The following is a 12,854-nucleotide window of genomic DNA, read 5'->3' on the forward strand; positions in this document are numbered from 1 at the left end:
GAAACTAGTTGCCTGCTAATTCAATAGATTCTAAAGACCTTTTATCTATTGTCACAAGATGTTAGTTTAGACACAGGAGACAAGGAATGGCTGTTCTGGAGGGCCGGGGTTTAGCCCAAGGTAAGGTGATCTTCCTCTGGACTTTCCACATTCCAACCTATTGCCACAGCATGAAATTCTAATTAGGAGTTTTCCTTCACACAGATATACGTTCAACTAGGCTTGCAGCTACGTATTTTATCTTGATAGATTTTTAATATTCAATTCCAATTGCTCATTTCGTGCAGCTAGGAAAGTAATTGACTCATGTATATTAACTTTGTATTGTAGCAACCTTGCTGTAGCTGCTTATTGGTGTTTATTTTGTCTTTGTTTACATGGATAACCATGCCAGCTATGAATAGAAGAACTGTGTCTTCTTTTTCCATCCTGTAACTCGTTTTACAAGTTGTTCACCAGTTAAGCCATAAACTCCCTGGAGCATCACATTTTCATTCCTCTTGTCATGTAATGCTTACTGTTTTACTAGTTACCAGAGATAAAATTTCAAATGACCGTGATGATGATTAATTTAGATAGACAATTGCTTGCACGCCAATGATGTCATATACTGCTACTAGGAACCGGTCAGGTAATGGCCTCAGCCATGGACTGCTGTAGATATTGCCAGTTTCACATATTCATGTACACCCTAAACATCTGAGTTCCCCTATCAGCACCATCAACTCTCAGAAGCACATAGTCCGTGTTTTTAAGATTAGAATGTGACTTTTATTTATTTCGGTGTGTGTGTGTGTGTGTGTGTGTGTGTGTTCAACACCGAGAGTAACAGTCAGCAGCCAATGAGCTTTCGTTCTGGGAACAAAGGGTAGTAAAAGGCGGCGGGGACTGCTAGGGAAACGAGGCTGGAGCAGGGTCTTGGGCGGATTTCGTAGAGGGAGGGGGGGCGGGAGGTCGCTCGGGCTGTGCCGCGTTGTCATGGGAACGGCGCGTGCGCCTGCGCCTGCGCGGCGGAAGGCGGGGGCGGTGATGACGCGCAGGGCGGGCCCTGAGGTTCGGTTGTGTGGAGCCGGAGCGGGCGACTGGAGCGGCGCGGTCCTCGGGGCAGGTGAGTGGCCGCGGGGGTCCCGAGCCCGGGCGGGTCTCGGAGCTGGTCCAGCGCTCTGCTCGGGGCACCGGGTGGGTCTGGCCGGGTCCTCACCCGCACTCGGTCGCGTCCTCGGCGGCGTCCGGACGGCTGGCAGGGCGCGACGGACCGGAGGTGACAACGGTTAGCGGCCCGAGCCGCTGCTCTTGGAGGGGGCGGGGAGGGCCAGGGCTGGCGGCGGGGTGTGTGCACAGGGAACGGTCCCCGGAGGTCTGGTGACTCAGATCTCCTTGGAGGATTTCCTTCTAATACCGGGCGGAGGGAGGCGTTCAGACGTGGAAAGTTTCCAGTTTCAGAAGTGCAGTTATGGAGCCGTGGAGTGTGTGGGATCGTTTGTTGTATTCGTCCTATCTTCAAACACACAGCTTTTTTTTTTTTTTTCTTTCTGCTTTGTTTTGTTTTCCATTAGGGAAATTACTTAGAAAGCGTAGAGTTTGAAATTCTTAACACGCACGCCTTACACCGGGAACAAATGTTTTAAGAACGAAAGTTACATTGAAAACAGCTGCTGCCCAGGTCAATTGTCTTGCTCTTGAAATGTCAAGGTGATACGGTTCTGCAGATTTGTACTCTCATTTTCCCCATGTGAGGATGAGGACAAACCAAAAATATGCCTGTCTATCCTGTTAACAACTTAGTTCCTGAAACTTGTAGGTCCTAAGTGGTCCGACATAAGTATTACTGACCAGATGATTCGCACCAGGAAATAAGGAAGTGGAATGAGGAGAAGGCTCAGTAAACAATTACTCCATTATAGCCAGAGTCACTTTGGAAGCAGATTAGCAGTGCTGGATCTATTAAAGAGGATTTAAAAATCATGAACAAGAAGGGGCTGATTAACATTTTGATGCACTTTTTAATTAAGCAGCTCTGTAAAATGAGCAGAACTCACCAATCCTCCCCCCCCCCCCTTTTTTCCCTTTACTTTTCTATTCAGGCATGCTTTTTTGTTTCCAGTTTTTTTTTTTTTTTTTTTTTTTTGAGACAGGATTTCTCTGCCTCCCCCCCCCCCCCGTTTTTGCCACTTTCTCTTAGGTAGTAAACATCAAGAGACTGTAAAAGACACCCACACTTTAAAATACTTACACATTTAGTAATAGTTCTCTTTGTATTTAGTAATTGCCAAATGTTGCAACACTTACTGAAAATTTTAGCTTCTGAGGATGTAATTAGTAAACATATGGCTCAAAATTTAAGCATTTAAAATGTACAGCATACAGTATAAAACCTCCCCTGTGCTTGGCATAGGCTTTGGTTGTGCCCACCAGCCAGCCATATTTCCTCTGGCAGGCCAGTTCTTTTACGGTACTCATTCAGGTTGTATCGCTACGGACAGACATGTAAATAATGTTTCCCTCAGTTTAACACTGGAGGGAGGCATGATTTTCTGCCGTTTGTGTCTGTTTTTCCAGTTAGCAATAATATTTTTGATTATAACTTTCAGTTATGGTTAGGTTTGGCTGTGTTTTGGTCAGTGTCACAGTGACTAAGCTTGTAGGTGTGATTGCCACCCTTTGCAAGTACAGGTCAACCAAAGACATGAAGCGGTCTTACTGTGTCTGGAGTTATAATTGGAGCAGATATCTAAATTGTATGAGTTACTCCTCTTATACTTAACTTTCTTAAAGTTGTAAAAGGCTTTGAATAACTATATTAAAAAAAAGAGTTATTTTCTTTCTGCAAGCTTTTTAAAAAATGGTGTGTGTGTGTGTGTGTGTGTGTGTGAGTGAGAGTATTTGTGTACATGTATGTGGGAGTGGGACTGAGGAGTGCAGGGAGTGGAGAGGCCAGAGTCAGCACCTGCTGTGGGGTTGAGTTAGTGGCTTTGTCAACTGCCTAAAGAATGGGTGCTGGGAACTGAAGAACACATGTCCCTTGGAGCTCGTGCACACAGCACTGCCAGAAACCTAGGCCCCTGGGACCCAGACTCCCGACAACTCTACAGTATTAACTTTGTCACCTTCTAAGTGTGCCCTACTAGTTAGTGTACATGGTCTGAAGCTTCCTGGACCCCACTCCTAATGGAGAATAAGCCGAAACTCCTTCCACGGTTCCGAGCTGGAGGCTCTCTCCTCCTGCAAGACTCCTGTCACATCCCAACAGCTCCAGCTCCTCCTACAGTTGTTATGGAGGATAACAGCTTCCCCTCTATAGACCCTGTGCTATCTTTCATTAATCTGTGACACACACAGGCGCAGTTCTCAGTGGCTGATCGCGAGAATCCCCTGGGATATTTGTTTAAAAGAATAGTTCTCAAGTCCTCATGAACTCTATCAATCTAGGGAACTTGGGAACTATTGTTTTTTAAGTTATTTTTATTTTTATACCATCCAGTCATTGCCCCCTTCCAGGGAACTTATTTTTTTTTTTTTTTTTTTTTTTTTTTTTTTTTATGCCTGAGGTAGTTTTTATCTAAAGATGAGCTAAAGTCAAATACTTCTCTTGGGACCTGACCTAAGTGAGTTCTCTTTCACTGTGTGTGTGTGTGTGTGTGTGTGTGTGTATGTGTTCCATGTGGTCACAGAATTTCTGTTAGGATTGATTCAGATATGTTCTTTGACACATTATATGAACTACAAGGATTGTCTTTTGTTCCTCAGGACAACCAAGGTCCTTATTATTTTATTTGAGTTCAACACAGAACTTTTTTCTTATTTATGCTTTAAAATTATTTATGTTTAGTTGTCTGAAGTGAAAAGTTCCACAGTGGAACATTACCAGAAATTTTAAGAGTGATTTCAACGAACGAAAATTAAGCCATTCCAAAGTATTTGGGTTTGATTATACATAGTTGAAATGGACCACATATTTGACTTGAGCTCATTTCCCCAATGTAGAATATGTGGCCATATCTTCTAACCATTGTGAAGATTTCAACTATTATCTTTGTTCTAGCACATTATTGCTTTTGGTTTTTCTTGCATTTGGGTCATTAAAACACAATACTAATTCCAGATCTCAATGACCAATGAGTTATGTCAATACTGTTTGTTAATTTTTTATTTCTGTGGTCAAATATAGTATCTTTAATAACTTGAGTGGCTTAGGGTTATGGTGAGGAACCTTGTTTAAAGAGAAGTTTCATTTAGGCTTATAAACATTAAATAGAATAATTGGTGCAGTTGATTTTTAAAAGTGCCTACATTACTAGTTCCCTCTGGTCATATCTCTTATTTATCTGCAGTTTGCCTCTCCAAATGATGCCCAGGAAATTTGGAATACAAATAAAAGTTGTTAAAAACTGTATCATCCTTTTAGTGAGAGAGGATGGATGGGGCTTTTCTGGAAATACTGCAGGACAGAGTTCTTACTGTTGACTAAAGGATTTTGTTTCTCCAACTAAATAGAAGTATGTTGTTTACTCACTGATTCTCAGGTTTGAAGAATATTGTTCAGAAGGATTCCATCCAAAACCTCCCAGTGTATATGATCAGGTTCTTCATGTTAGACCTAGAATTCACTGGCTGGTCTCACATGCATCACCTTTCTCCTTAGCTTTCTTCTCTGCAGCTGTGGCTGAAAGAGCAGAATTTTGGCTTTCTTATTAGACTCAGCAGCAGCAGCCGCCGCAACAACCAAATCCTAGTTTTTCCAAAATATCACTTCCCTTATTTCAGTTTTTGTGTGGGCCTCTGAGGGTGTTGGGGGGACAGATAGAAAGTTCTTACTAATCTAGAAGTTACTTCATCAGAAGCTTGAGTTTTCCAAACTCTGTCTACAGGAATAATAGGACTGCTCTGAACAACAGCAGAGCAGTTGGGAGTGGTAAGGCATCACTCAGTTTTTCCCACCTAAAGTAACCATCCTTTCTAGAAGGCACCACGTCTGGAGATTATATTTTTTTATCGTGTGTTTTTGTTGTTGTCTTCATGTTTTGAGTTGACTCTGATATTGCCCAAATCATTAGGGGGAAAAAAATCTTAACAGAAAACGACTTTTTTGGGGAGTTATTTTCTAAGGCCTTACTGATCTCATTGAGGGTTCAGGGTTCTTCATAAAACATGGACAGAGTGTTATGGTTTCAGCCAGTATGGGGTGGGCCACACATGCCTGAGGGGCTGATTGTTGAAAGGATGGGTTCTTTCCAAGGAATAAGTTCAGCACAGAGCAGAAGGTTGCAGGCAGACCCCCACAGATGGTGAGGGCTTCTGGTGCTGGTTTGATTTCAGGAGCATTGGGTATTGGGTGATGCATCATGCCATCACTCCTGAATGGAAGGCCCGGAAGCAGAATTCTGTGCTTGAATAGGAGTCCTAAAGGATTAAAATGAGAAGTCTTCGCTGGTATTATCTTGTAATTGGCATTGGTTATTGTAAAGAGTTTCAGTCAAGAGTAGTCATGGTTCTGCAAAAAAAGAGCTAAATACTTCTGACATTTGGAATCAGATCAGAGACTTAGAGCAGGGGCTTCCCCTCCGCCTGTGACTGGGGATGGTGGGAAGCCAGGCAACAGTTTATGGCAAAGGATGCAGTAATTTATAGGATGCAGTACAGGCCGCTTAGGGTGCTTTATAATTGATTGCTCTGGAAATAGTAATTAAATGACCCACTTCAACTTGAAAAGGACTTGTATGTTTTTCCAGTTACTGTGGGAAAGATAGATGCCTATGATTTCATCCCCCTGTAATGATAAACACTGAGGTTGAGTGATTTTGTTGGAGTTTTGGAGCACTATTTCTTATGCAAAAGTAAAAAACTAGAGGGTGCAGAGAGGCTGGAGCCAGTCTTGATCGTGCAAAAGGAGGTCATTGAAGGCCCAGTTCTCTCAGGAGCCTCCTGCCTGTGTCCACTCCTGCTCTTGTCAGCTGTGGGGGGAATTTTCTGTGGTGCTTTGTACCTGGGGCTGCTTGGGGAGGGTGCATAGGTGGCTGTGTAGAAGGCTAGCATTGCTGAGGGAAGCAGGGGTGTTAGCTCTCCTGTGCTCTTTTCTAGACTGAGTTAAAGGTGACTTGATTCTAAAGGAAAATTGCTAGAGCAATTGCTATGCATGAGATCTGTGACATCTCATTTGGTCTAGGTCAGAAAAGACTGACTGGAGTTTTAGGCAGAGAAACAAGGTGAGAACAGCATGGGGAAGCAGCTGGAGGGAGCGTAGCAGACTCAACTCCTCCTCAGAGAACTCAGCCAGTTCTTAGAGAGAAGAAGGGGCCAGAAAGAAGGGCAGACCCTTGTCTCAAGCCAAGAAGTAGAGCAGAGTGCAGAGGCTTGAGGGAAGCAGCAGTGTTAGCCAAGTTGGAAAACTTTTGTTCATCAAGAAGGAAGCTATTCAATTGCTTATATAGAAAAAGAAACAGAACACAGTTGGAGGCTGTGATTGGCCTAAAACAGAGCTTCTGGTCCTAATGCAGAGGGGCTAGTTTGCAGTGCTGGGAAGAGCACAGGGATCGAAGAGTGTTTCCCATAGCTGCTTGTGAGGTCAGCTAGCCACTCCTGCTCTGAGTCCCTTTCTCCTATCTGCTGCATCTCTATTCCTTTTGTGTGCTCTATTATGAACTGGAAATAAGTCGTGTTTTACTGAGATTCGAGTAGTTCTGTTAAATTATTGAAGCACTTGATTTGTAGCCATGATGCTGATACAGAACTTGTTACACTGGGAGAATAACACTACTACCACAACTTTTGAGCCAAATTTGAAGCAAGCTTTATTAAATGCTAGACAGAATGATGGCCACTGGCCAGGTCTATACCTGAGATTCCTAGAGAATGGCTGTGTGTTACATTAGTCAGGTCCTTAAAGAGGCAGACTCCATAAGGCTATATACTTCCCACCTTCAATAGAGGCATACATCCTGATATACTTCCTGCTTATGTGTGGTCAAGCATATCCTGTGCAGTTGGGGCAGCCAACCTTGTTTACAGCAGTGGAAACACTTGACTTGTTTGTTATGCTGTGAACAACCCCCTTCATTCCAGGAAGTTTTCTGTCCTTGGGCAAGTGGGGCTTACACTTAGAGGCATTTTTGTTTTATAGATCATGATGTAAATATTTCATATGCAGGATACCTGATATGTGACCCCTCTGAAAGGATCATGCAACCTCCAATGGGTTGAGTCTTGACATACAGGTTGAGAAACTGCTCTAAGTCCTTCACCTTCTATCTGCTCTCTGCATGAACCATGTATACCATTCCTTCTGACCTCTTCCTCTAAGTTCATTTATTTGACACAAGTACTTAAACTTCAGCAAAATACCATTTATCCTTCCCAGTTTATTAAATGTATTACTATTATATGATAGGTTTAGCCTGTTTCCTGTGGTAAGCATAGGACCAGTGATTCTAAACCTATGGGTCGTTGCCCTTTAGAGCTGAACAACCCTTTCACAGAGGTCGCCTAAGACCATTGAAAAACACAGTGATTCACAACGGTAGCAAAATTATAGTTATGAAGTAGCAACAAAATAATTTTTGGTTGGGGGATCACCCCAGCACAAGGAACTGAATAAAAGGGACACAGCATTAGGAAGGTTGAGAACCACTGGCTTAGGACACTGAAACAAAGGTGTGGTGCTGTAATGCTAAAAGCACCTACTCAGTAGGTAAATAGTTATCTGCCCGCCCGCCCATATGACCTCAGATCCTTCAAATACATAGAGTAAATTAGGACAAAGGGGAAACAGGTAATAGCATAGATTTCCTTATCAGAGCTCTGAGAGTGGAGAGGATATCCAAATGGAGCATTAGCTAGCAGTGGAGGGCTTGAGTAGGAGTCCTGTAGACCAAATGGACCTAAAGACATCCCAGCCATTTCACAGAAGACATTTCTTCTCAAGTATGCGTGCAGGTCATTTTGTCTTAACAATTTTAAAAATACTCAAATAGCATGCATCTTTTTGACCACAGTAAAAGTAGAAATCAAGGGCTGGAGAGATGACTCAGCGGTTAAAAGCACTGACTGCTCTTTCAGAGGTCCTGAGATCAATTTCCAACAACCACATGTAATGGGATCTGATCTCACAACCATCTCTAATGGGATCTGATGCCCTCTTCTGGTGTGTGTCTGAAGACAGCAACACTACTCACATAAGATAAATAAATCTTTTTTTTAAAAAAGTAGAAATCAAAATACACTCTTGATCACTTTTGTAGGGTAAAAGAAATTGAAGGGGAAACGAGAAAATATCAGAGACAAAAATTAAATAGAATGTATTTAAACTTCCGGAGCACTTACAGGCAGTTGCAGATGCCCAACATTGGTGCTGGGTACTGAACTTAGATCCTCTGCAGGAACAGTGTGTGCTCTTAACCACTCAGCTGTCCCTCTAGCCCCTAGATCTAAGGATATGCTTATAAGTGCCAAGTCTGTACTTAAAACTTGTTAAAACGCCAGGAGTGGGGAGAGTAAGTAGATTCTAAAATTCACACTAAACTGAAATGTGTATATATGTGTGTGTATATATATATATATGTGTGTGTGTGTGTGTATATATATATATATATATATATATATATATATATATATATATATAATGATTAGAATCTTTAAAAAAAGAGTGGTGTGGGAAAGTCCATACTCAAAGCTTAATGTAGAGAGAGGTACAGCAATGACCAGGGGGCAGGTCAGAAGGAAGTGGTGCCAGAGGTCAGAAGTGATGGCACACTAACCATCTGCTGATTTTCAGCTCGGCTGCCAAAGCAATTCTTCTCACAGTAGAGTTCTATTTTTTCCGAAATCTATTCTTTTAATGAAACAGTGCTAGAAACAACATCTTGATATGTAGGTAGTATTAAATTGCATCAGTGCTTCAACTGTGGTTAAAAAAAAAAAAAAGATTCAAACTAGATCAAAGATCCAAATATGATAGCTAAATCTGTAAAATTCATAGACCAAAGCAGAGTTTTAATGACCATGAGTTCCTGTATGTTGTCTTTAATGTACAACTAGCCAGGGGAAACACATTTAACTTTATCAAACAAAAGACTTTTGTGCTACAAAGAGAACTCAAAATTAAAGGCAGTCTAAAGAATGAAAGGAAAAATGTTTGAAAATCTATCAGATAGGAGTATGTAATATGTGTGAATGTATACCCGCCTTCAAAATTCATTGTTTAAGTTCTGCAAGCATGAAGGTGAAAGTGAGTTTTGGGGAGTGAGATTTGGGGGGGCTTTGCTCTTACAACTAGAGCTAGAATCCTTACAGTAGAGATACCACAGAACTGCCTTGTCCCTTCTGCCTTGTGAAGGCACAATGAAAAGTTACTGTCTGTGGCACAGGACAGGATACGTCTCCCTGTTCTTGGACCTTCTTGTGTGCAGAACTTTGAGACTTAAATTTGTATTTATAAACTAGCCAGCTCCATTGATTTTGAAACCTCAATGAATTTAGAACCTGATACCTAGAATTTAAGCAGAACCGTTGCCATTAAAAACAAATCCAGTTAAATAAACAGGCAGGGGTTTTAAGTAGGCAATTCTTAGGTGTAATAAGGTCTGCAAGTGGCCAAGTACACAAAAGGATGCCATTGTCATTATTTGTTAGGGAGATGCAGTTCTGACCACATTGAGATGTTATTTCACTTCTAGTGTGGCCTTTAGCCGAACCAGACTGTAGCAGTAAGGAAATGGAGAAATAAGAATTCTGAGAGTATAAAAATAGTGTAATCCTTTTAGAAACAGTTTGATCATTTACAGAAAAGTTAAATGTAGGCTACTGCATTGACTTAGAAGTTATGTTCTTAGTTAACTATCAAAAGTATTAAAGGCATATCTTTATGCAAAAATTTCTGAAGCATATATATTAGTTATCAATAACATTATTCATTATGGCCCTAAGGTCCAGATGAGAATGAATAAACATAAAGTGGTATATAAGCAATCTAATATATTCAGCTTTAAAAGGATAAAATGCTGATAAATGGATGCCACAGCATCGATGAACTTTAGCATACCACCATATGGTAGAAAGGAAGCCGACAAAAGGCCATACATTCCATTAATCTCAGTTAAATTGCCCACAGAGGTAAATCTAGCGGCAAGCGGCCTACATGTAATTGTCTGAAGCCTGAGGGTGGATGGCATGGGGGGAGGGGAGAGGAGTCATTTGAGTGCATAATGTATTCCAGTATTAGAAGTGGAATGATTGAACAGCTCATGTTGATATGAAAAATTCTTAAAAAGGATTTGAGTTTTTCTGTATGTCAATTACTGCCCACCCAAAATGTAGAACTCTAATGGTTTTTAATAAAGTTTAATGTGCAGTATTAATACCTATAGCATGATTAAATACATGGTGATTGGTTAGTAAACAGGAATCCATTTATTTTACTTTTGTAGTTTGAGACAGGTTCTTTCTCTGTAGTCCTGGAACTTGCTGTGTAGCTCTGGCTGGCATGGAGCTCAGAGATCTGCCTGCCTCTGCTTCTCAAGTGCTGTTATTAAAGGCATGTGCCACCACATCCAGCGTTTTATTTTTGAGATTATAAAGTAATTACAACATTTCTCCCTTTCCTTTCCTCCCTCCAATATGCATGTGTATGTATGTATATGTCTTTATATTCCTAAATATAACCTGCACAGTCTGTATGTATACTTCCCAGGGCTGAGCATTTGAAATTGAATAACCAATTAGTATGTTCTTCCCTGGGGAAGGCCCCCCTCCCCAGCATTTTTAATTGTCTGTGTTTCTTTGTGTAGGGTTGAGGCCTTGTGGTCTCTCCCTGTCTGCATTGGCATATATGCTATTGTCCATATTCAGCTCGTCGGTAGGCAGTTGTGTTGGTGAGACTTTTATGGGCGTAGCTTCAACATTACTAGGATACATAGTCTTACACCACCACCCTGATTTCTGATGCCTACAAGCTTTTTCAGCCCCTCTTCTGAAGTGTTTCTGAGCCTTGGGTACAGGAGTGTTTTGTAGACATAGCCACTGGGACTGGGCCTCACAACTCTGCATTTTGATTGGCTGTGGTTTTCTGTATTGGTCTCTGTCAGTTGCAAAGAGAAGTTGTCTTGATGAGGGGTGAGACTACTCTTTCTGAGGACAGATATTTCGAATGTAGTTAGGATTATGCTAGTTTAGTAAAGTAGCAGTTGCTTGTTCTCTTCCAGGATCCACATCCTCACTAGCACTGAGTAGTTAGCTAGACTTATGAGATGTATGGTGTCTTCACCTTTCATCTCTGGGGCAGTAGCCACAGGGTGTATGTTTTGGGAGTCTCTTAAGACAACCCTGGCCAATAACTCATGCCTTTCATTGGGGTTTTGTTTTAGTAAGTAACCATCACTAGGACTGAGAACAAAGGGACAGATCGCCTGCTGATCATTTTGTTCTGGGTCTTGGAGATGCTCCTTAGTAGACATGGCTGAACTTACAGCGACTTTTCACTTTAGCATGTCACATTTTAGAATTTACTACCAATCCCTTTGAAAGGGTTTCTGGGTGCACTGTTCCTTTGGAGAGAGCTTGATGGTTTTCTCCTGCTTTTCTGTTCATTGTAGCATGGCTAAACTTGCTGAGTCCTACAGAAGTGGGTTCTGTAGGAGCCTGGTTGGAGAGGGTGCTGGCCCCAGCATGGCTGAGATGCTGGATGCCCTTGCCAAGTGCCCAGCATCCTCCTCCTCTCAGCAGCGCAGCGAGGATTTAAAAGACTCAGCTCTGGATTTGGAGAGCAGGAAATGAATAGATTTTGAAATGGGACATTGATGGAGCAGGCCCAGTAATTTGCCAAACCTATTAGCAATTAGGATACATTGTTTTATTTGGCTAAGTGGAAGTCTCAGGTATTTACCTCAAATAGCTAAACAAAATTTAAGATATGTGTTTGTGTAATATTTCAGATAATTTTATTTTAAATTGCTGTAAAAAGCAACTTATAGTAGCTTAACAAACATTGAACTGTATATAGAAATGTTAACAATGAAAGGCAATAGTTTCCTTCCTCCTCTAGATAAAACCATTACTAAAAATATAGATGGCATATGTTAAGTTTTTCCATATACTATGAGTATCTTCCCAGTGCAGTTTGTATGCATGCTATTTTCTGTTGACTCTTGTTGGTAGAAGGTAATATGTCTGTCCACGCCCAACAGTGTCTTGTGAAAGGCCGTTTCCTAACCCTGGTTTAGCTGAGGGGCACTGTATCAGCTGAGGGTAAGCCACATGCTTTTCTTCTTTGATTTTTCACAACTTGTGAAATGAAGGGAGCTTTTCTTGATGTTTAAAATCCAAGAAGAATGTAGTCTGGTAGCTGTGGGAACAGAGAGAGACAGTTTGGTAACAACTGTTAAATGTCTACTGAATATGGTATGTCTTAAATAGTCCCATTAGTTTTTGTTGTTGTTATTTTATTTTTATTATGTTTTATTTTTTGAGCTTTTTTATTGTATTAAACAGTTGCTAAGTGTTTATATCCATATTGTTAGCTGTGCATACTGTGTGATGCTTTTTTCTTTTCTTTTTTTAGAAAATACCTGCAAAAATGTCTCTTTATCCATCTCTTGAAGATTTGAAGGTAGACAAAGTAATTCAGGTATGTTTGCTTTTAATTTAAAAAATGTTTCATAATGTTTTCTTTGTTAAATGAAACAGGAAGTATGCATTTGTTGGTGTATTCCTAAGTCTGTTTAGGTCTCTTGTAGACTAAAACATTGATTAGAAATTTGTTTTTATTTCTCTGTATCTATTAGCCCTAGGATAAAATTTCTTTCTTAGATAAACAAAAGTTAAGTTGTGTGTGTGTGTGTAGTGTGTGTGTGTGTGTGTGTGTGTGT

At 41.0% G+C, this 12,854-nt stretch overlaps 1 protein-coding gene across 2 annotated transcripts in view; it reads left to right on the forward strand.

Moving 5' to 3' along the window:
• The first annotated feature begins 1,022 nt into the window (after positions 1 to 1,022).
• Sdcbp (syndecan binding protein) overlaps positions 1,023 to 12,854 on the forward strand; it is a 30,874-nt gene continuing 19,042 nt past the window's right edge. For both annotated transcript variants that reach the window (XM_021222342.2, XM_021222343.2), the window contains exons 1-2: positions 1,023 to 1,108; positions 12,548 to 12,613. In XM_021222342.2, the coding sequence (XP_021078001.1) occupies positions 12,563 to 12,613 (51 nt within the window). In that variant the 5' untranslated portion in view covers positions 1,023 to 1,108; positions 12,548 to 12,562. The remainder of the gene's footprint in view (positions 1,109 to 12,547; positions 12,614 to 12,854) is intronic.

Source organism: Mus pahari, chromosome 22 (genome assembly GCF_900095145.1).
Source record: "Mus pahari chromosome 22, PAHARI_EIJ_v1.1, whole genome shotgun sequence".
Taxonomy (NCBI): domain Eukaryota; kingdom Metazoa; phylum Chordata; class Mammalia; order Rodentia; family Muridae; genus Mus; species Mus pahari.